The 22,087-nt window shown below is 43.1% G+C and overlaps 1 protein-coding gene across 1 annotated transcript in view; it reads left to right on the plus strand.

Annotated features, from left to right (window-relative positions):
• The window catches only part of SYAP1 (synapse associated protein 1), a 93,015-nt gene extending 83,022 nt beyond the window's left edge, over positions 1-9,993 (plus strand). Inside the window, exons 7-9 of the mRNA XM_075334192.1 lie at positions 2,436-2,494; positions 6,684-6,828; positions 9,576-9,993. Of these exons, the coding sequence (XP_075190307.1) occupies positions 2,436-2,494; positions 6,684-6,828; positions 9,576-9,703 (332 nt within the window). The 3' untranslated portion in view covers positions 9,704-9,993. The remainder of the gene's footprint in view (positions 1-2,435; positions 2,495-6,683; positions 6,829-9,575) is intronic.
• Positions 9,994-22,087: the final 12,094 nt, after the last annotated feature.

Genomic DNA, 22,087 nt, shown 5'->3' on the forward strand with positions numbered 1-22,087 from the left:
GGTGCTTAACAGCAGGAATGTCGACGCATAATGATGTTCACTTACTCCACTGTCTTGGAGGCAAATGTTGCAAAATTACAAGCTCTTTCTGTAGAGCTTGTACGTGCTGCTCTGAAGCTGCTCAGTTCCCTGGATTTTGCCAGATTCAGTTCCACTGCAATTCTCCAATGCTGCAGAGGCAAAGCTACCTCATATTGCTGCATCTGACCACACACAGTTAAAGGGAATCTGTCACAGGTTTTTGCTACCCCATCTGAGAGCAGCAGAATGTAGAGACAGAGACCCTGATTCCAGTGACGTGACAATTACTGAGCTGTTTGCTATTGTTTTGATAAAATCAATGTTTTCTCTGCTGCAGATCTAGCAGGTTATACAGAGCTCATGAATATGCTGGACTACCGGGCAGCACACCAAGTAGTCCTCTAATGATCTCCTGTTGATTACCGTATTTTTCGGACTATAAGACGCACCGGACTATAAGACGCACCCTGGTTTTAGAGGAGGAAAATAGGAAAATAAAACTTTAAGCAAAAAAATGTGGTCATGACACACTGTTATAGGGCGAGGATCTGCTGCTGACACTGTTATGGGGGTAATGTCCCCAAATTCTCTACTAAGGTACCCCATCCTGGTAATGATCCTCCTGCCTTGTATATGATCCTGCTTATATACCCCCATCCTGCTCATATACCCCCATCCTGCTCATATACCCCCATCCTGCTCATATACCCCCATCCTGCTCATATACCCCCATCCTGCTCATATACCCCCATCCTGCTCATATACCCCTATCCTGCTCATATACCCCCATCCTGCTCATATACCCCCATCCTGCTCATATACCCCCATCCTGCTCATATACCCCCATCCTGCTCATATACCCCCATCCTGCTCATATACCCCCATCCTGCTCATATACCCCCATCCTGCTCATATACCCCCATCCTGCTCATATTCCCCCATCCTGTTCATATACCCCCATCCTATTGATATACCCCCATCCATCCTGCTCATATTCCCCCATCCATCCTGCTCATATTCCCCCATCCATCCTGCTCATATTCCCCCATCCATCCTGCTCATATTCCCCCATCCATCCTGCTCATATTCCCCCATCCATCCTGCTCATATTCCCCCATCCATCCTGCTCATATTCCCCCATCCATCCTGCTCATATACCCCCCATCCTGTTCATATACCCCCCATCCATCCTGCTCATATACTCCCATCCTGTTCATATACCCCCCATCCATCCTGTTCATATACCCCCCATCCATCCTGCTCATATACTCCCATCCTGCTATATGCCCCATCGTGCTCATATACCATCCTGGTATATGGCCTGTATCCTATAGCACAGAGAAAAAAATACAAACGTTTATACTCACCTGTTCCTCACTTCCTGCAGCTGATCATCTTCCTCTCTGCACCACTGACCTGTGTGTGTGTGTGTGTGTGTGGAGCCGTCCCCCTGCAGCACGCGATGTCTTCCTGTCTGTGCCGGTCAGCTGACCGGCACAGATCAGCTGACCGGCACAGACAGGAAGACATCGCGTGCTGCAGGGGGACGGCTCCACACACGGGGACGGGTGAGTGTACTGATTCACTGCACCCCGCGCTGATGATGACGCGCGGGGGGCAGTGAACACAGCCGCACATGATCATTCCAGGCTGTAGTTGCCAGGGGTGATCATGCGGACCGGCTCTTTACTATGCGCACGTCCCCGCTCGTCCTCCCGCCCACCTGTCAGCGCCGGCTTCTGCGCTGAGAAATGGGCGGGAGGATGGGCGTGCATATGTAATGAGCGGGCCCACGTGGTCACGGCAGGTGCTGCTGCTGCCTGCTCGTGCCCCCGATGACCCGCAGCACCCTCATTCCCGGCCGCAGCCCTACAGTCAAACCATAAGATGCCGCCCTAACTTTCCCCCAACATTTGAGGGGAAAAAAGTGCGTCTTATGGTCCGAAAAATATGGTAATCAGTGATTTTAGCCAAACTGCACTAAGAAGCCTAGTAAGTGACACATCATTGGAATCCGGATCTCTGCCCCTTCATTATGCTGCTCTCAGATTCGGTGGCAAAAACCTGGTGACAGATTATTTTTAAGGCTGCTGATCCCAACTGTGAATGAGTTAGGAGCGCACTGCCCTCTCATGTCAAACATTACTTGAGCAGAATAACGGTATAGTTCTGCATTATATTCTGATACATAGAGAAATGGCTGCTTTCCTTTATGCTGTTCAGGAGTGGAGTTTTCTGTGGGTGAACACTGGCCGGTACCTCCTGCTGTTAGTCAGAATTAACTATTTATAGGTGGAGCCAGCGTCTGAGGGATGTATTGCATTGACAGTGTATGGTGTTCTTGGTGCTTCTTGTATCCGCTATTGAATATGTCACACAAGTTTCTAATGACTTATTTCATTAAACTGTTCTAGAAACTGTAAGACCCAAGACTCCACCGGTAGCCATCAAGTCCTCACATAAAAATCAGGAGGTAACGTTCAACTTTTCTTCATTACTCTCTTGTGTTGTCCTCATTGTTGTGTATTTACTCCTTTCTTAACCAGTTTGTGACCTTTTCTTATAGTCTATCTTTCCAAAACAGTAGCCAGTAAAAGTCACTGTCCGTCCTAGCAGCTTTGTAGGAACAATAAGGGACAAGGCAAACAAGGTCCATGGTATTGTGAACCTGTAGCTCAGGAGCCACATGTGACTCGAGTGCCCCTGATGTGACTGCAGCTTTCATTACCAAACGGCTATGATGAGCAGGTTTCTAGATGGTGACTTGTTAGTATCTGCACAGAAGAGCAGATCTGGATGGGCATATTCTGGTTTTGGTACAGGGTGATACTGCCAGTCAGAGGAGGTGCATGAAGCTGGATGTTACAATTGGGTGGGAGAGCTTGATATGAGGATATTGAATGGGGGTATTGCGGGAACCCCTCATTCTTGGTATACTGCCTTGGTGTTATTTCTGTGGATAAGCTTTTGCTGTTACTATACTGATAATGGGGGCTCTTGGTGTCACTACTTCACAGGGTTGGCTTGATCTGCTACTTGGGGGGAGGGGAGGACTGCTCTGGATGCAATTTCTGACCCTCTAACAGACCTGAATGTGAGACTCAATGTATGAAAGGTTATGGACCACTAATATAGCGCATCAGGCAGGAATCATTTCTGTTAGGTACAGTAGTAACGTACAATAGCTATTCTACTGACAAAAAGAAGCCTTTGAGGTGATTTAATATTTAAATCCATTAACCCATGGACTAGTGTGGTTCATGTAGGAATAAACCTGGTAAGTGGTGGAATTAGGACAGTGGCAATGTTAAAGTTAATATTTCAACGTAAAACAGATTTGGGGCCCAATTCATTAAGGCTACATTCACACGACCGTCCCGTCTTTGTGGTCCGCAAAAAAAGGTCCTGTTTTTTTCACGGATGCATACGTGTGGCATCTGTGTGATATCTGTTCTGTTCCGTGTACGGACTGTGTGTCATCCGTGTACCTTCCGTTTTTTTGGGGACCGCAAAAAAAAAGGAAGCAGCTAGATGAATAGATGGATAGGGATAGATAGAGAGATATATAGATGGAGAGATAGATAGATAAAGGGATAGATGGATACATAGAGGCGTGAGAGGGATAAATAGAGAGAGAGAGAAGAATGAATAGAGGGATAGAGAGATAATGAGAAAGACATATATAATGTTCCACTCCCCAGCATTTGTAATCTTGCACACTTTAGTGCCTTTCATGTAGCACTATAAAGGGTGCTTAGCCTTGTATTTAGCCAAAAAATAAATAATTAAAAAAAACGTGGGGTCCCCCATATCTTTTGTAGCGAGCTTGGGTAAAGCAGATGGCTGCAGCCTGCAGACCACAGCTGGCAGCTTCACCTTGGCTGGTAATACAAAACAGAGGTCATGCCACCCTGTTATTTTAAATTAAATAATTTAAAATAAAAAAACATGGGTTCCCCCCCCCAAATTGGATCACCAGCCAAAAGGTAAAGCGGACAGTTGTGGTCTGGTATTCTCAGACTAGGGAGATCCGCGGTTCTTGGACTCTCCCCAGCCTAAAAATAGCAGGCCGCAGCCACCCCAGAAGTGGCGCATCCATTAGATGCGCCAATCCTGGTGCTTTTCCCCAGCTCATCCCGATGCCCTAGTGCGGTGGCAAACGGGGTAATATATGGGTTGATACCAGCTGTGTAATGTCACCTGGCATCAGTGATGTCACGGCGTCTATCAGATACCCGACATCTTAAACCCAGTAATAAAAAAAAAAAAAAAGTTGGGGACAAACAAATTTTTATTTGAAAAAACACTCCCCAACACATTCCCCCTTTCACCAATTTATTGGAAAGAAAAATTCAATCGGGTCTGATGTAATCCAATAAGGGGGTCCCACAACGATCCATACTCTCACTGTCCCAGTGAATGAAGAAAAGAACGTTCCCCATTGACTGGGATAGTAGTGCAGTGACCTGCGCTAACATCAATAGGTCAGCCCAGGTAGCTGCAGGGCATGATGAGCGCTGACTTCAGGAGGTTAGTTAGGTTCATTACCTGCGTTGATGGAAGCTGCTGCACTCCTGACATCAGCGCTGGTCACTGAGTTCAATGACCGCCGCGTTCACAAGTATCGTGAGCTGCCCGTGACGTCACCACTAGTCATTCTCGGGCCGCCCGCGAGAGGTGACCTGAGAATGCGGCAGGCATAGAAGGCAGTGATGAGCGCTGACATCAGGAGTGCAGGACTTCATCACCGCACGTAATGAACTTTCCTAACCTCCTGACTGCAACGCTCATCATCCCTACGGCCGCTCACACACTGCTGTTTGCGGGGCTGGCGGGGATCGGGACACATACTGCAGGGGCACCCGACAGAGGTCACACGGAAGTGCTTCCGTGGATTTTGCGGACCCACTGACTTGTATTGAGTCACGGTCCGTTATTACGGAACAGAATAGGACATGTTCCATATTAACGGAATGGACATACGGCATCCGATGTTTGTTTGTTTTTTTTTTTTTTTTTTTTTTTGTAGGATCGGATGGACACGGAAGTGCCTCAGTCTGCCATCCGATCCTACACAAAAGACATTAAAAAGATGGTCCTGCCAGTAGGTCCGCAAAAAAACAGGAACTGACCAGGACAGACGGAACGGCCGTCTGAATGAGCCCTAAGACCGACGTTGTTCTCTAGTTTTGAAGAGGGGGCATGCTGAGGTTAGATAATAATAATAATAATAATAATAATTTTATTCATTTATATAGCGCTATTAATTCCACAGCGCTTTACATACATTGGCAACACTGTCCCCATTGGGGCTCACAATCTAGGTTCCCTATCTGTATGTCTTTGGAGTGTGGGAGGAAACCGGAGTACCCGGAGGAAACCCACGCAAACACGGGGAGAACATACAAACTCCTTGCAGATAGTGTCCTTGGTGGGATTTGAACCCAGGACCCCAGCGCTGCAAGACTGCAGTGCTAACCACTGAGCCACCGTGCCGATGCCGATGCCATGCTCCCGATTCATGAAGAGCTGCACGCCTCTTCATAAATTGGCAATGTCTGACGAGTGCAGTGCGCTACTCCAGAAATCTAACTCAGATCCTGTAATGAGGTTTTGGAGTACGGGTCGCCACAGCTAGTCAGGAATTAAAGAGCTGTGGTGTCATGCTCCGACCGCGCCATTGTCCTACCTCAGCTCTGCCCATTTTGTCAGAGCTGGGGAAACTCATGAATTCCCAAAATTCACTAAATTTAGGCATAACTCAGCTTCTTTTACATCAGAATTCTAGCTTGAAAGCTTTGATGAATTGGGCGCTCAGTCCCTGTGGTGTACGGCTTCAGAATTGCCCTATCTGTTGTACAAGTATTAGGAACGTTACTGCAGAATATGGCACCTTGTAAACTGCCAGTGAGCCCTGTTCTGCCACTGTACAACAGATTTTTTTTTTTTTTTTAAATCCATACAACTATAGTAGTATCAGATCACACAATACAGCTAACCGTCCATAGGGCTGCTGGTTGGTCACGGTGCACATGGTGACCACCGTCTACAGCCAAAAGCACGTACGATTCATATGTGAGCATTAGAACTGGACCAAGGAGAAATGGTCTGATGAATCCCGTTTTCTTCTATGTTGGGTTGATGTGCAAAGCCTCTTCAGAGACAGAGCAGGGTCTATAGTGTCACCTGTTAGAGGGCACGTCTCGGGGATATACAGCCAAATCATAATTTGTGTGAATATGGTTCAGTGTGTTTTTTGGTTTTTTTTTTACCCTTGATCAGCAGAAAGCACTAGAACTGGTTGGCTGAGTGACAGCTCTGTGGCAAGGCTCCTTAACTGACTCCCAACATTTGGCACTAGAAAGCCTGCTCTCTTTCCCTGTGAAAAGGCAAAAGGGAAGCATTGTATGGCCGATAAGACCAAAACACCAACTTGATACTGTCCAGAAAGCGAGGCTTTACCCCCTTAGATTCACCATGCAATGTGGCACCAGAATGCAGTATGGGAGGAAGGCAAGCAACTGGAGGCAGTGAGATGCTTTTGGCAATCTCCTTCTGGGAAACCTTTCATCATAGCGTTCATGTGGATATTACTTTGACACATGATTGTTGGGACCCTCGCAGTCATGAGAATGCTATAATGTTGTGCCGTTACTACTCAGGAGGAAGAGGAGATCTCTACCAGCCCAGGAATGTCAGAATTTGTGAGTGAAGCTTTTGACTCTTGCAACATAAACCAAGAAGACCTGAGGAAAGAAATGGAACAGTTTGTTCTTGACAAAACAGATGAAGTTGACACAGCAGAAGGTAAAAACCTTTAATTGCGGTGAAATATGTATTGTTATACTAACCATTTTGTGGTATATCCAGTAACATCTGCTTGTAGACCTGTGACCCTCATTCACAGCTGGATCAGGTCTTCATATAAATGTCAGTGTAGTGGTGACCCTTGTGAGCGGTCCACTTCATGATGTCCATATGACCTGTCTAAATCAGCGAATAGGCGAAGGGATCAGATGTGAGACCCTTACTTATCAAGCTTTTATGGCATGTTGTGTGAATATGCAATAAATGTTTATGATGCGAATGTCCCTTTAGTTAGATGGGTGGTAAAATGCTCAGGGATACTTCTTGGCAGGTATAACTTGTGATCTGCTTGTTTTCCAATGTGGGGTTAATAAGTTACTGCAATAATCGAGAGCCATCCGGATGTAAAACATTAAGTGAGTTATACATACACTGTGCACAGAATTGTTTCCAGAAGACGAATTTCTATATTGAGCCATAAAATCGACACCTGACCGGTTTTTTTTCTTTTTCTTTTCTTTCCTTTAAGGTGTATCTAGAAATTAAAGGGATCTCTGGGACTTTGGTTATTTGTTCCTATGGACCTAAGCACTTAGGCCATCTCTGCTCGTTCAGAGTGATGACAGACTGCTCTTACTGCTGATTCTCTTTTTTTCCAGTGAGATTACGTCCACAGAGCAGCACCTTTTTTATCTGCTCTGTTGTGGGGCATCTCTGCCATTGTTATGCTGATTGATGGCCAGCTCCCTGCTGCCTAACTGTGGGGAGCCAGCTGTCAATGAGCATGATGCTGGCAGTGACGCCCCATCAGAGCAACCTGGAAGACATGAGGAAAAAGGAGGAGCTTTATCATCTGAGCCAGCAGAGATCATCGCTGGGCTGAACAGTCAGGTAGTTGACAACTACCTGCCTGTAAGTTCTTAGTTCCATAGGAGAAAAGTAATTAAAGTCCCGGATCACCCCTTTAGTGAACTAAGTCTACCTGCTGATTAACGTCATCTGTGGTTCTTTAAGGCCTGGCTCATGCAGCTGGTAGAGTTCCCTACTGTCAATTACTAGATGACAAAACACACCGCTAAAAACCACACTGAAATGCAGAAAGGGTTACCACGCTGCTGGGCATGTGAACTCCGCCTTAGGTCTCGGTCCCACTTGCACATTACTTAAGACATGTAAACATCGGAAGCAAAATGCTAATGACTCTCTGTTTATGCTCTGCTGCAAGCGTGAGCAGAGTGTCATGTGACACAGCTGTGGAGAAGAGGGAGGGAGCACTTTCTCCCTCTTCTCCACGGCCTGTCACTGCATATATCGCACTGCACTCAGATGACATCCGAGTGCAGTGCGATGTTTCACATGCACCCATATACTTGTATGGGTGCGTGTGAGCCGAGACACTCTCTACCAAGCGCAGCATGCTGTGATTCTTTTCTCATGGTCATATTGGCCTGAGAAATCAATCACAGATACACTGCCCTATACTTTTGCACTGGTGCGATTGCAATCTGTTGATTTATCGGATTGCACTCGTCTGTGCAAAACACAAGTGGAACCGAGGCCTTAGTGTTAAATGTAAGTAGTCTTAAAGGCATTGTACACCAAAATGAGTTTTGTAGCTTACAAGTAGTTATCAAGTATCAAAACAGCATTGATGATCATATGTGACCACTGCACCATTCATTGTGTTAATAAGAGCGGCGGTACACATACACACTGCCAGGCCACACAGGGGACTTTGGGCTCCCATTTTCTGGACCTGTGGGGGTCTCCGCAACAGACCTCCAGCCATTATGCTTTTATCATCCGTCTGATGGATAGGTGGTAATGTTTATATGGCTTCTAGTTTAATTGCTATGACCTCTCACGGTCAACTGCTAGGAGTAGCTGTGAGGCATAGATCCTCTATAAAGCGAGGTATTCTTTATAGCGTTCCTCTCTGGCTCATAGAAGGGGTTCATAATCCCGATATCTCCTCTATTAACCAAGAATGTGTAAACCCAGGACATGAAAGAGTATATTGTGCAAACAAATGTATTAAGCAAGCATATAAGAGGTGGTGCACAATGTACAATAATACACGAGATCAAATCCAAAAAGGTGGGGCAGCCTGAATCATTCCTTCCCCCCTGATGAAGCAAGTGTGAGATAGAAGAGAAACGTGGGACTTTTCCTTGGGGTGCTGGCTCATCCACCTGGGAGCGTGCCTGACTGTCCTTTAGCAATTTATGATTGGTATGGTCTTTTTACTCACCTGATACAACAATGTACATTGCAGCTCATAGCTTTATATACCTTTTGAATTTTACAACGCATTGTTGTGCTTATGCTTATAGTGACCCCTGTTTAAAAATGCTACCTATGCATATAGGCACTTTAGGTATAATATACTATGCATTATGATTCAGGTGTAGATCACTGAAGTACGTACCTCCTATATTATCCCCAGGTACAGCCAGGTTGCCCCACTTTTTGGGACTTTATATGATTATTATTGTACATTGTTCACCACCTCATCTATATGCTTTTTTAACAATTACATTTCTTTGCACAATATATACTTTCTTCTCCTGTGTTGATATGTTTATTAAATGCCTGCTGATGATTATTAGAAACAATGTAATCATCAGGATTACCTTACAATGGTTGCCTGGAGTTTTTTTCCTAAGAATGTGCTATTTTTTATCATTCCTATTACATCTACTTCTGGCTTTGAGTGAATTTACTCCAAATTTGACTGTTTTCTGCAGAGGAATCAGAAGACTGGATAAAGGAACTGCAGCAAGTGGTCCAGGAATATGAAGTGGTCTCTGGCGCTGACAAACTGAAGGACGAGAACTGGGACAAGGAGATTGAGGAACTTCTCCAGGAAAATTAACTGTTTCCTTACCCTGTTGTTTAATAGAAAGCGGATTTGCTGAAATATAACCTTACATCATTCCTGCACAATGCAAAATAAAATACCACCGACTCAGTGAAATGACCTTTTGGGATTTTATTGCGGTTTTCTACGATGGACTCTGAGGATTGCATTGAACTTTTCATTTTGGGATCTAGAAAAGTAATGCAATTTGCATGGATATATGGGAAACCTTTTCTGTTATGTTTTGTTTTTTTTTTTCTGTTCTGGTTTTATAATGTAAGAATATTTCATAATTGATCATTTAATAACTAAAGCAACAATCTCACCCTGCGTGGTATCTCTGCTCAGAGTTGTATGAGACTTTTTACAAATTGTGATCAGATTTTACTTCAGTTAGAAACCATTTCTCACCTAATATAAATAAATAAAAAAAAATTATTATATATATATATATATATATATATATATATATATATATATATATATATATATATATATATATATATATATATATATATATATATATATATATATATATATATATATATGAAATGTTTCCTCTAGCAATTTTCTGATGCCAAATGAGAAGTTATATGTACTTTGGTAATTAAATGGCCACTGTTATGAGTTCTGGAAAAATGCTTTAAATTTGTTTTTTATTGACTCCATTGTTCCTAATCATGCCTCATAGGTTGTTTGGGATGTAAAAGCAAACAAAAATATCTGCCTTTTTCAGAAACTGCCCCTTATCGGTCAATGGGTGGATCTTGCAGTTGAGTCTCATTCACTTGAATTTGGAGGAGCTCCAAGTCGAGACCAACCCATGTACCCGAGTTACTCTATCTGGAGACAAAAGCCGATCCTTTTATGTTACCATTCTACTTTCATGCTTGTGGAAAACACTAAAATATATGTAACAGACGAGGTGGAGGAAAGCTTGACACGCCCAATGGAATAGGTCACCACACATCCATGGAGTGCAATGATATGAAGTCCGCCAGGTGGACTATAACTTGAATAGAAGGAAAAGATATCGGCACATCCAACATAAAATAATTTCTTTCTTTATTGTCACATGGTATTAAAAAAGTCCATCCATATTTAGAAGACCCTAATTCAAACTTACAAAATTGAAGCACTAGATTGCTATAATGCAATAATTAGTAATTAAATCAACCAACACATTTAAAATAATGAGTGATGTTTTGCAGGTGCTTTCTCTAATATACAGCACCTATTACTTAGTAAATGTCAATGAGCTTAGTAGTGCAAAGGTATTATGTGGGACTGTAAATACTCCAGTGCCTTGCAATGATAAAGGTCTGTTTTAATATAATATTGCATTGCTTATAATATATTGTTAAACAGATCTGCAACCAGCGTTCACAATATTATCTGTATGTAATACTAAACTGATCTTACACCTAATGAGGCTGGTGTGATACTTTGATAATCCTTCAGAATGGCTGTATATGTTTTCCCGATATTTTTTCCCCCAATGTATTTTAGCTAGCGCTAACGTTTTCATAAAGGTTTATACAACCATTCTGACAAATTTTTAAATTAAGTACACTACAGTTGAAAAGTTTGGGGTCACCCAGACAATTGTGTCTTTTCCATGAAAAATCCGTTTTATTTATCAAATGAGTTGCTAATGAATAGAAAATATAGTCCAGACATTGATGAGGTTAGAAATAATGATTTTTACTTGAAATAATAATTTTCTCCTTCAAACTTTGCTTTCGTCACAGAATGCTCCTTTGCAGCAATTACAGCTTTGCAGACCTTTGGCATTGTAGCTGTTAATTTGATGAGGTAATCTGGAGATATTTCACCCCATGCTTCCAGAAGCCGCTCCGACAAGTTGGGTTGGCTTGATGGGCACTTTTTTGCGTATGATACGGTCAAGCTGCTCCCACAACAGCTCAATAGGGTAGATATCTGGTGACTGGACTGGCCACTCCATTACAGATAGAATAGCAGCTGCCTGCTTGTTCCCTAAATAGTTCATGCATAATTTGGAGGTGTGCCTTGGGTCGTTGTCCTGTTGCAGGATGAAATTGGCTCCAATCAAGCGCTGTCCACAGGTAATGGCATGGCGTTGCAAAATGTAGTGATAGCCTTCCTTATTCAAAATCCCTTTTACCAAATGTAGAACTTGTGGAGGAAGGTTGAACTAGATGGACCTAGGTCTTTTTTCAACCTTAGTAACTATGTAACCTTGTACAAATCTCCCACTTTACCACCACCAAAGCAACCCCAGACCATCACATTACCTCCCACCATGCTTGACAGATGGCATCAGGCACTTTTCCAGCATCTTTTCAGTAGTTTTGCGTCTCACAAATGTTCTTCTGTGTGATCCAAACACCTCAAACTAATAAATTAATGAAGTTGCCAGTAGATTGTCGAGTTTCACATGAAAGTTATCTTTTTCTGGCCATTTTGAGAGTTTAATGGAACCAAGAAATGTAATGCTCCAGATTCTCAACTAGCTTAGGCCCCTTTCGCACGTCAGTGATTCTGGTACGTTTGTGCTTTTTTTTAAACGTACCAGAATCACTGACATACGCAGACCCATTCTAATGAATGGGTCTGCTCACACGTCAGTGATTTGTCACTGCACGTGTCTCCGTGCAGCGTACCCGTGTGTGCGTGATTGCTGCACGGAGATATGTCCATTTTTTTCTGGCATCACTGATGTTCCACGGACCACGCAGTGGTGTGGTCCGTGAAACGCGTGCCAGAAAAAAACGTGCTTTTAAAATAATAAACATTTTAACTCACCCGGCGTCCAGCGATGTCCTCTGCAGCCCGTTCTCCCTGCTCCTTCTGTGCCGGCTGATTACTGTCGCGCATATTCATTATGCGCGACACAGCCGACCCGGAAGCAGCTCCTGCAGGGGTCACCGCCGGCCGGATGCTGCGTCGCGGGAGGATTCAGCACCACGGACAGCGGGAGCGGGCGCAGGTGAGTGAATCTCTAAGTGCAATCACGGGCCACGGAGAACGGAGCCCGGATTGCACTTAGACAACCCACGTGTGCCGTGATTTTCGGCACACGCAGGGACATGTGCGTGTTTTACACGCCAGTGAAAAACGCCTGTGTTTTTCACTGACGTGTGAAACGGGCCTTAAAGGAAGGTTAGTTTTATAACTTCTCTAATCAGCAAAACTGTTTTCAGGTGTGCTAACATACGTGCACAAGGGTTTTCTAAACATCTGTTAGCCTTCTAACACAACAATCACAATGTACCATTAGAACACTGGAGTGGTGGTGGTTGGAAATGGGCCTCTACACACCTATGTAGATATTGCATTAAAAACCAGACGTTTGCAGCTAGAATAGTCATTTACCACATTAACAATGGAAAGAGTGTATTTCTGTTTAATTTAATGTTGGCTTTGTTGAAAAAAAAAAGTGCTTTTCATTCAAAAATAAGGAAATATTTAAGTGACCCTATACTTTTGAACTGTAGTGTATATGCCGCCTCATGTCCAATATTGCATCCTGTTTGCATTGTGAAATTCGTTCACAAATCTTCTTAATAATTCCCATTATGCAAAGTTATTGCTTCTGACTGGACCAGAGGTGGCGGGAGATAGATGGAAAGTTGCACTTAAATGTTATTTGTCCCCGCCCTGATGCACCAAGGGCCTGTACTTGGTTGGAACTTTGGTTGCTCTGTGCTGACCGTCACTTTAAAGGGTCTCTCAGCACAGAATGACTGTTCAAACCAAGTACAGGCGCTCGGTGCATCATGGTGGGGCCAAACATTTAAAGGTACCTCCCCACCTGCTTGTTTTCCCTCTCTAGCTCCTCCTCTGATGGGTCTAGCTACATAGAACCAGAGATGGGAAGAGATAGATGGAAAACCAGCAGGTGGGAAGATGCAGTTAAATGTTTGGCCCTGCCATGATGCACTGAGCGCCTGTACTTGGTTTGAACAGTCCTTTGTAAATGTCTCCTGAAAGTAAAACCCTGTGCTATCTTTACTTTGTCATATATACTGTTTTTACTTTTGCACCACAAAAATCTGCTTTACACATTGACCCCATGCTCTTTTAAAAGAAAGATCAAAAATCTTGAGACAATTCTCTGACACCTTTGGGGTATGTGGCTACAATACATAGCAGAGTTTCTAGTCTCAAAATGTGTTACATATTATTGCAGAAGCGTTGTGAATGGGACCTCACATAACCTTAATCCACATGCTGTAATCTGCCAGAAACAACTGTCCTTTCTATAAATGCAACACAGAATGAAAATACAGATGCTTTTGTTGGACCTGATAGTGAGCATGTGGGCAGTAATGTAAAATTATTAAAGGGATTAGAGAACACGGCTTTTTAAGAACTATAAATATGTATCAAAAATACCCCTAAATAAGAGTCCATAAGGATGCAAAAAATAAAGGAATTGGTGATCAAAATGTTAAAAATTACTGTTTTATTAATTTTTTTTATAAAACTAGACATATATTACATGTTCATGATAAATATAAGGCAGGAGAGATTCCCAGAAATTATAGCTACGGTTTACTGGATAATAAATAGCATAATGCAGAAACTGATATTTTGAGGTTATCAATTATTCATATATAACAAAGTGCATTGTGCAGAAATTAATATCAAAGTAATGAATTAAAAATATAGCACCCCCTGAGGAAAAGAAAGCTTGAAACGCGCGTTGGGGCATAGCAGTACGCTGGATTTTTGTGACCATTTGAAAGGTGTATATGCTCTTTATTGATTAGCACATTCATTAGCACTTTATAACTTATAAAGTACACACTTTACATCTTATTTATAAATAATTCATTACTTTGATATTAATTTCTACACAATGCACTTTGTTATATATGAGTAATTGATAACCTCACAATATCGGTCTCTGCATTATGCTATTTATTATCCAGTAAACCGCTGCTATAATTTATGGGAATCTCTCCTGCCTTATATTACATGTTCATAATAAATATGTCTATTTTTATAAAATACTAATTTTTAACATCATTTTGATCACCAATTCCTTTATTTTTTTTGCATCCTTATGGATTCTTATTTAGGGGTATTTTTGATACATATTTATATTTAATGGTGATTTTATATGGATTTTTTTTTTACCATCTTTTTAAGAGCTATGCCAGTGTGTATCCAGAGACGGCACTAAACTATGGCCAGGTTTGATGCTGCCTTTGAAGGAAAACAGCCATGTTAGTGTTGTCCAGGATTCCTAGGAAAAGTGCCAGTTAGAACCCACGATAAACAAAACGATTGGAAGTGTGTGGATTATACAGGTCTGCCGAACCCCATGCAGTACATTGCTCTTCAACGATTATTTTCTTTTACTTTGTTGTACTCAGATTTACTCAGTATTTATCCAGATAAGACAATAGAACAGCCCATGCTGTATAAAAAAAGGCATGGGACCGCTAATTCCATTAATAGTCTTTATTTAGAATTTTTCACAATATGCAAAATTCAACTAAAACATTTACACTAAGTATATATTTCATACAGTTGCAGTGGAGCTTTCTGTTAATATATGCCTCTTCCACATGCATATGTGGAGGTATAGTATGTAGATACTGTGTAGCAGATGCTTACATCCTTCAAGGGAAAGTGTTATCACAATATATTTAATAGCTTTTTTTTTTTCTTTATGGTAATTGTATTATTGGGTCAAAGATTCAATAATCTAAAATACAAATCAGCTACAATATTATTGACCATAATGGAAGCACAACATCATGCGGACACATGCTTCATACACAACCACACGTGTCCGCATGGTGTCTCGCTTCAATTGTAAATGAATGTAACTGTACTGCATTTGTGCCGGGTCCGGCTTTCGGCAAAATACCGGAGATGTGAAACTAGCCTAACTGTCACTGTAAGACAAAGGGAAAAAGGGCAGATGATGTAATATGAGTGAAAAGAAGGTGAGTCTAAATGCAGCAATCATATACAGTATATTGTGGCTACAGTTGCTATATCATTATAATGATGTGAACAGACTATTGGTGTTGTTGGGGACCAGGTAAAGATATTGCCAATAGTGCATGCACTAGTTTACAGTGTGTCCACCCATGTCCTGTTCACTGCCATTAACTTGAGAACGGCAGCAGCTATAGGCATAGAAGTGGTGTCTAGGTATAGTAAAGTAGCCATGCGCTACGCAGTGAAACAATCTATAGCGCCACCTGGTGGAAAACAACAGAGTTAGCATTTTTATCTTGAACGAGAGAGAGAAAAAAAGTGAATTAAAAAATTGTAGGGCATCATCCATTCAATACGAATCAACACCTTGCATACAGAAATGCTATGATATGAAACCCATGACCCCCCCCCAAAACATTGAATGCTGGTCACGCATATGGCGCTCATTTAACTTTGATGCTCAAAGTGGCCACCGTCAGCTGCAATGCACATCTGGACTCTGGACAGCATACTGTATCTTGCTGCACGTTGTGCAATATGGTAGGTGACACGTTTGCACAAGCATCTGTGCTACGTCGTCGTAGGTCCTGCAATGTTGGTGGAGGGGGTCGCATGCACCTGCTGTTTGATGTGACCTCACAGAAAGAAGTCCAATGGGGTCAGGTCAGATGAGCGTGGAGGCCACTCCACGTAGCAACCATACCCAATGACTTGTAGGAAGGTCTCCATGAGGTATCGCTTCACGTCCGCAGCCTTGTGAGTTTTACACATTCTAATCATAGCATTTCTGTATGCAAGGTGTCGATTCGTATTGAATTGATGATGTGCTACAACTTTGTAATTCACTTTTTTTCTCTCTCGTTCCGTTTTCGAGATAAAAATGCTAACTCCGTTGTTTTCCACCAGGTGGCGCTATATGTGGTTTCATTGCGTAGCACATGGCTACTTTACTATATCTAGACACCACTTCTATGCCTATAGCTGCCGCTGTTCTCAAGTTAATGGCGGTGGACACACTGCATACAGCAACTGTGGCTTTAGTGCATGTTACTATTGTGAACAGAGCTAATGATAGAAGTATGGTTAGAAGTTACGCCTCGTAACATGTATGAGAATAGCTATGGAGAAAAACATAGTGCAGATAAAGCATAAAGTGCTTTAAGGCTATCTGTCCACGGTAGAATGTTGCTACGGAATTTTCTGCATGAAAATCCGCAGCAAATCCGCACCTTTTTTTGCCGCGGAATTGCCGCGGATTTTGATGCGGATTTTTTTTTTCCCCCATTCTATAGCCAAAATCCGGATCAAAATCCGCAACAATAATTGACATGCTGCAGATTTTTCCGGATCAAAATCCGCGGCAAATCCGCCGCGGAAAAACCCGCAGCATGGACACCGCATTTCCAAAATGCCATTGAAATGGCTTGGAAGTGCCGCTGCTGCAGATTTTCGGAAAATCCGCGGCTTTTCCGCAGCGTGGACACATAGCCTTACTGTAGCATGTACTGTTCATAATGTATCAAGAAAACCAGATATGAGAGGAAGCCTCCTAGATATAAACATAAAAGGATATGTACCTGGGCAGAATAGGACCTACGTGTACATGTGACGCCAACCCTGACGCGCAAGTTTCAGCGTCACCTTAGTCAGGGATCATGCATTTAGACTCATACCTTCTTTTCACTCATATTACATCATCTGCCCTTTTTCCCTTTGTCTTACGCTATGTGCACACGGGAGTTTGTACCTGCGTTTCCCGCAGCTGCTCGCCGGAATATGTAGCTATTTTTAGCTGCGGTAGTACAGCGAAATAGCTGCGGTAAACCTGCGGGCATTCGTGCGGCTTACCTGCGGAAGTCCCGGCCTCTATCTCCATAGTGGAGGGCCGGGATTTCCGCAGGTAATTCTGCAGAAAGAATTGACATGCAATTACGTGCGGCTGCATCCGCAGCATGTTCCGCAACCGCACGTATCCGCAGTATGGACACAGCACTCCCCATGTCCCATAGGACAACATGGGGAGTGTCTGTACATGCTGAAACCTGCCGATTTATCTGGAAAATACAGAAAATCCGCGGATTTTCCACAGATAAATCCGCAGGTTTAATCTCCCGTGAGCACATAGCCGTACAGTGATAGTTACTGAGACTACTGCTGTCATAAAATTTTCTATCACAAAAACTCTTTTCTGTCACAATTAATTCCATACATCCTTGCATAACTAAAAGATATAATACAGCTGAGTATATCTACACTCCTATTATATCCCTGACTCACATGTCTTTCTTTTTTGAACTTTGTATTGTTCTAATTCTTTTCCCTATTATTGTGTTGTACCTGTACTGGCCCTGGTCTTCTCAGTAACTTGTTCTTCCTCCTACATATAATAATTATCGGACCTTACACTCTTGCAGAATACCTGTGCCTGATTTTTAATGTATTTTTACATGTGATGCCCCTGTCTCTAGTCATACTGCCAGTTGGCGGTCATTATTTTTATTCATTAATAAAAATTGTTATATTTGATCCAATCGGTTTTCTTCTTAGAATTTGTTCTAAAACATTTTGGTGTCTTTCATATACCAGTAGAGTTGAGCGAATCTGAGGGTTGGTGTTCGGACCGAACAGACTTTACAAACAAAAAAAAACAAAACAGAGTTTGGGAAATTTAAATATGCAATCTACTTACTCAAGCATCGCTGTGCTAGGGAAACTCTCATTGCTCAGCCCAGTGTGAGGCGCTTGCACTGTTTGAACCGCTAGCACTGGAGATAACAGTATGATTGGAACTGTAAAGAGCGGGGTTAAAATTTCCCCTCGAAACATAGCCTATGACGCTCTCGGGGTCCAGACGTGTGAGTGTGCAAAATTTTGTGGCTGTAGCTGCGACGGTGCGGATGCCAATCCCGGAAACACACACACACACACACACACACACACACACACCCCTACACCTTTATATATTAGATGAGCGGCTCAGTGGTTAGCACTGTAGTCTTGCAGCGCTGGGGTCCTGGGTTCAAATCCTACCAAGGACAACATCTGCAAGGAGTTTGTATGTTCTCCCCATGTTTCGTGGGTTTCCTCCCACACTACAAAGATATACAGACAGGGACTCTAGATTGTGAGCCCCAATGGAGACAGTGTTGCCTATGTATGTAAAGCGCTATGGAATTAATAACGCTATATAAATGAATAATTTTATATATATATATATAATATATAAAGCTGAGTGTGTGTGTCCGGGATTGGCATCTGCACTGTCGCAGCTACAGCCACAAAATTTTGCACACTCACACATCTGGACCCCGAGAGCGTCATAGGCTATGTTGTGTGGCGAAATTTTAACCCTGCATGTTCCCATTTACCAATCAATTTTGCTCTTATCTATATAATGGGGGAAAAGTGAAACGAAATGTGTATCCGCACCGTCGCATTCTCAATCACGAAATTTTGCACAGACACCTCATGTGACCATGGAACGTCGTAGACTATGTTTTGACAGGAAAATTTAACCCCGCACTTTACAGTTACTCTCCAAAAAACATGCCTCCATTAAAGTAAATGGAGCCTGGAACTACAGGTTATTAGTAGGAGCTGTGATTGGTTGCTATAGGAACAAAAGACATTCATAGTATAAGAAGCTTATATGTGAGGTAATAAGATGTCGGTGGGGATACGGATAGAGAGAGACAGACAGTGAGACAGACAGAGAGACGGGGAAAGAGACAGACAGAGACAGATGGGGAAAGAGACAGACAGAGAGACGGGGCAGGAGACAGACAGAGACAGTCTGGGAAGGAGACAGACAGACAGACGGGGAAAGAGACAGACAGACAGATGGGGAAAGAGACAGACAGAGAGACGGGGCAGGAGACAGACAGAGACAGACTGGGAAGGAGACAGACAGAGACAGACAGGGAAAGAGACAGACAGAGACAGATGGGGAAAGAGACAGACAGAGAGACGGGGCAGGAGACCGACAGAGACAGACTGGGAAGGAGACAGACAGAGACAGACAGGGAAAGAGACAGACAGAGACAGATGGGGAAAGAGACAGACAGAGAGACGGGGCAGGAGACAGACAGAGACAGACTGGGAAGGAGACAGACAGAGACAGACAGGGAAAGAGACAGACAGAGACTGGGCAGGAGACAGACAGAGACAGACTGGGAAGGAGACAGACAGAGACAGACAGGGAAAGAGACAGACAGAGACAGACGGGGAAAGAGACAGACAGAGACAGATGGGGAAAGAGACAGACAGAGACGGGGCAGGAGACAGACAGAGACAGACTGGGAAGGAGACAGACAGAGACAGACAGGGAAAGAGACAGACAGAGACAGATGGGGAAAGAGACAGACAGAGAGACGGGGCAGGAGACAGACAGAGACAGACTGGGAAGGAGACAGACAGAGACAGACAGGGAAAGAGACAGACAGAGACAGATGGGGAAAGAGACAGACAGAGACGGGGCAGGAGACAGACAGAGACAGACTGGGAAGGAGACAGACAGAGACAGACAGGGAAAGAGACATGGCGAAAGAGACAGACAGAGACAGACGGGGAAAGAGACTGACCTGGAAAGAGACTGACCTGGAAAGAGACTGACGGGAAAAGAAACAGAGATAGAGACAGACAAAAAAAGAAACAGACAGGCAGGCAGACGGGGAAAGAGACAGACCTGGAAAGAGACAGACAGAGCACATTACTTGGCCAATTTAGGTAAATCTGTGTGGAATATCTGTGGTGTTGAAATTTATGTTGTGAAATGCTTCTATTAGCTTAGTTTTTGCCTTTTAATAATTACATTTCTATCTGTTTGTTTTGTTGTTTTTGAGTGCAGAATACATTTTTGTTAACAACAGTTATCTACCCGGGCGAAGCCGGGTAGTACAGGTAGTCTAATATATAAAGCTGAATGTGTGTGTGTGTGTATGTATGTATGTATGTCCGGGATTGGCATCTGCACCGTTGTAGCTACAGCCACAAAATTTTGCACACTCACACGTCTGGACCCCAAGATCGTCATAGGCTATGTTGTGAGGCAAAATTTTAACCCCGCGCGTTCCAATTTACCAATCAATTTTGTACCTATCTACATAATGGGGAAAAAGTGAAACGAAAAGTGTATCCACACCGTCGCATTTACAATCATGAAATTTTGCACAGACACCTCATGTAACCCAGGGAATATCATAGACTATGTTTTGACAGGAAAATGTAACCCTGTGCTTTACAGTTACTCTCCAAAAAACATGCCTCCATTAAAGTAAATGGAGCCTGGAACTACAGGTTATTAGTAGGAGCTGTGATTGGTTGCCATAGGAACAAAATACATTCATAGTATAAGAAGCTTATATGTGACGTAATAAGATGTCGGTGGGGAGACGGATAGAGAGAGACAGAGAGAGACAGACAGGGAAAGAGAAAGACAGAGACAAACGGTGAAGGAGACAGACAGAGACAGACGGTGAAAGAGACAGACAGAGACAGACCTGGCAAGAGACAGACCTGGAAAGAGACAGATGGGAAAAGAGACAGATGGGAAAAGAGACAGACAGACATGCAGACAGGGACAGAGACAGGCAGACAGGGAAGGAGGAGACAACCAGAGAGACAGACAAAGATAGATGGGGAAAGATACAGACGTTGATAGAGACAGACGGGGAAAGAGACAGAGAGAGACAGACCTTGAAAGAGACAGACCTGGAAAGAGACAGACAGAGACAGACCTGGAAAGAGACTGACCTGGAAAGAGACAGACAGAGACAGACGGCGAAAGAGACAGACAGAGACAGACGGTGAAAGAGACAGACAGAGAGAGACGGTGAAAGAGACAGACAGAGACAGACGGTGAAAGAGACAGACAGAGACAGACCTGGAAAGAGACAGACCTGGAAAGAGACTGACCTGGAAAGAGACTGACAGAGACAGACGGCAAAAGAGACAGACAGAGACAGACGGTGAAAGAGACAGACAGAGAGAGACGGTGAAAGAGACAGACAGAGACAGACCTGGAAAGAGACAGACCTGGAAAGAGACTGACCTGGAAAGAGACAGACCTGGAAAGAGCCACAGACAGAGCACATTACTTGGCCAATTTAGTTAAATCTGTGTGGAATATCTGTGGTGTTGAAATATATGTTTTGAAATGCTTCTATTAGCTTAGTTTTTGCCTTTTAATAATTACATTTCTATCTATTTGTTTTGTGTTTTTTGTGTGCAGAATAAACTTTTGTTAATACATTCTATTTTGTTAACAACAGTTATTAAAGAGGCGAAGCCGGGTAGTACAGCTAGTATACTGTATATATATGTATCCTGAGAGGGAGGTTGCAATTGAATATATAGAAATGTATATAGATAGTGAAGGTAGTATAATCGTATACTATGGGTAATTAGTATAGTATGGTATACTACCTGTCAAGGTGGTTCAATGTCCTTAGAGAAGGC

Source organism: Anomaloglossus baeobatrachus, chromosome 2 (genome assembly GCF_048569485.1).
Source record: "Anomaloglossus baeobatrachus isolate aAnoBae1 chromosome 2, aAnoBae1.hap1, whole genome shotgun sequence".
Lineage (NCBI taxonomy): Eukaryota > Metazoa > Chordata > Amphibia > Anura > Aromobatidae > Anomaloglossus > Anomaloglossus baeobatrachus.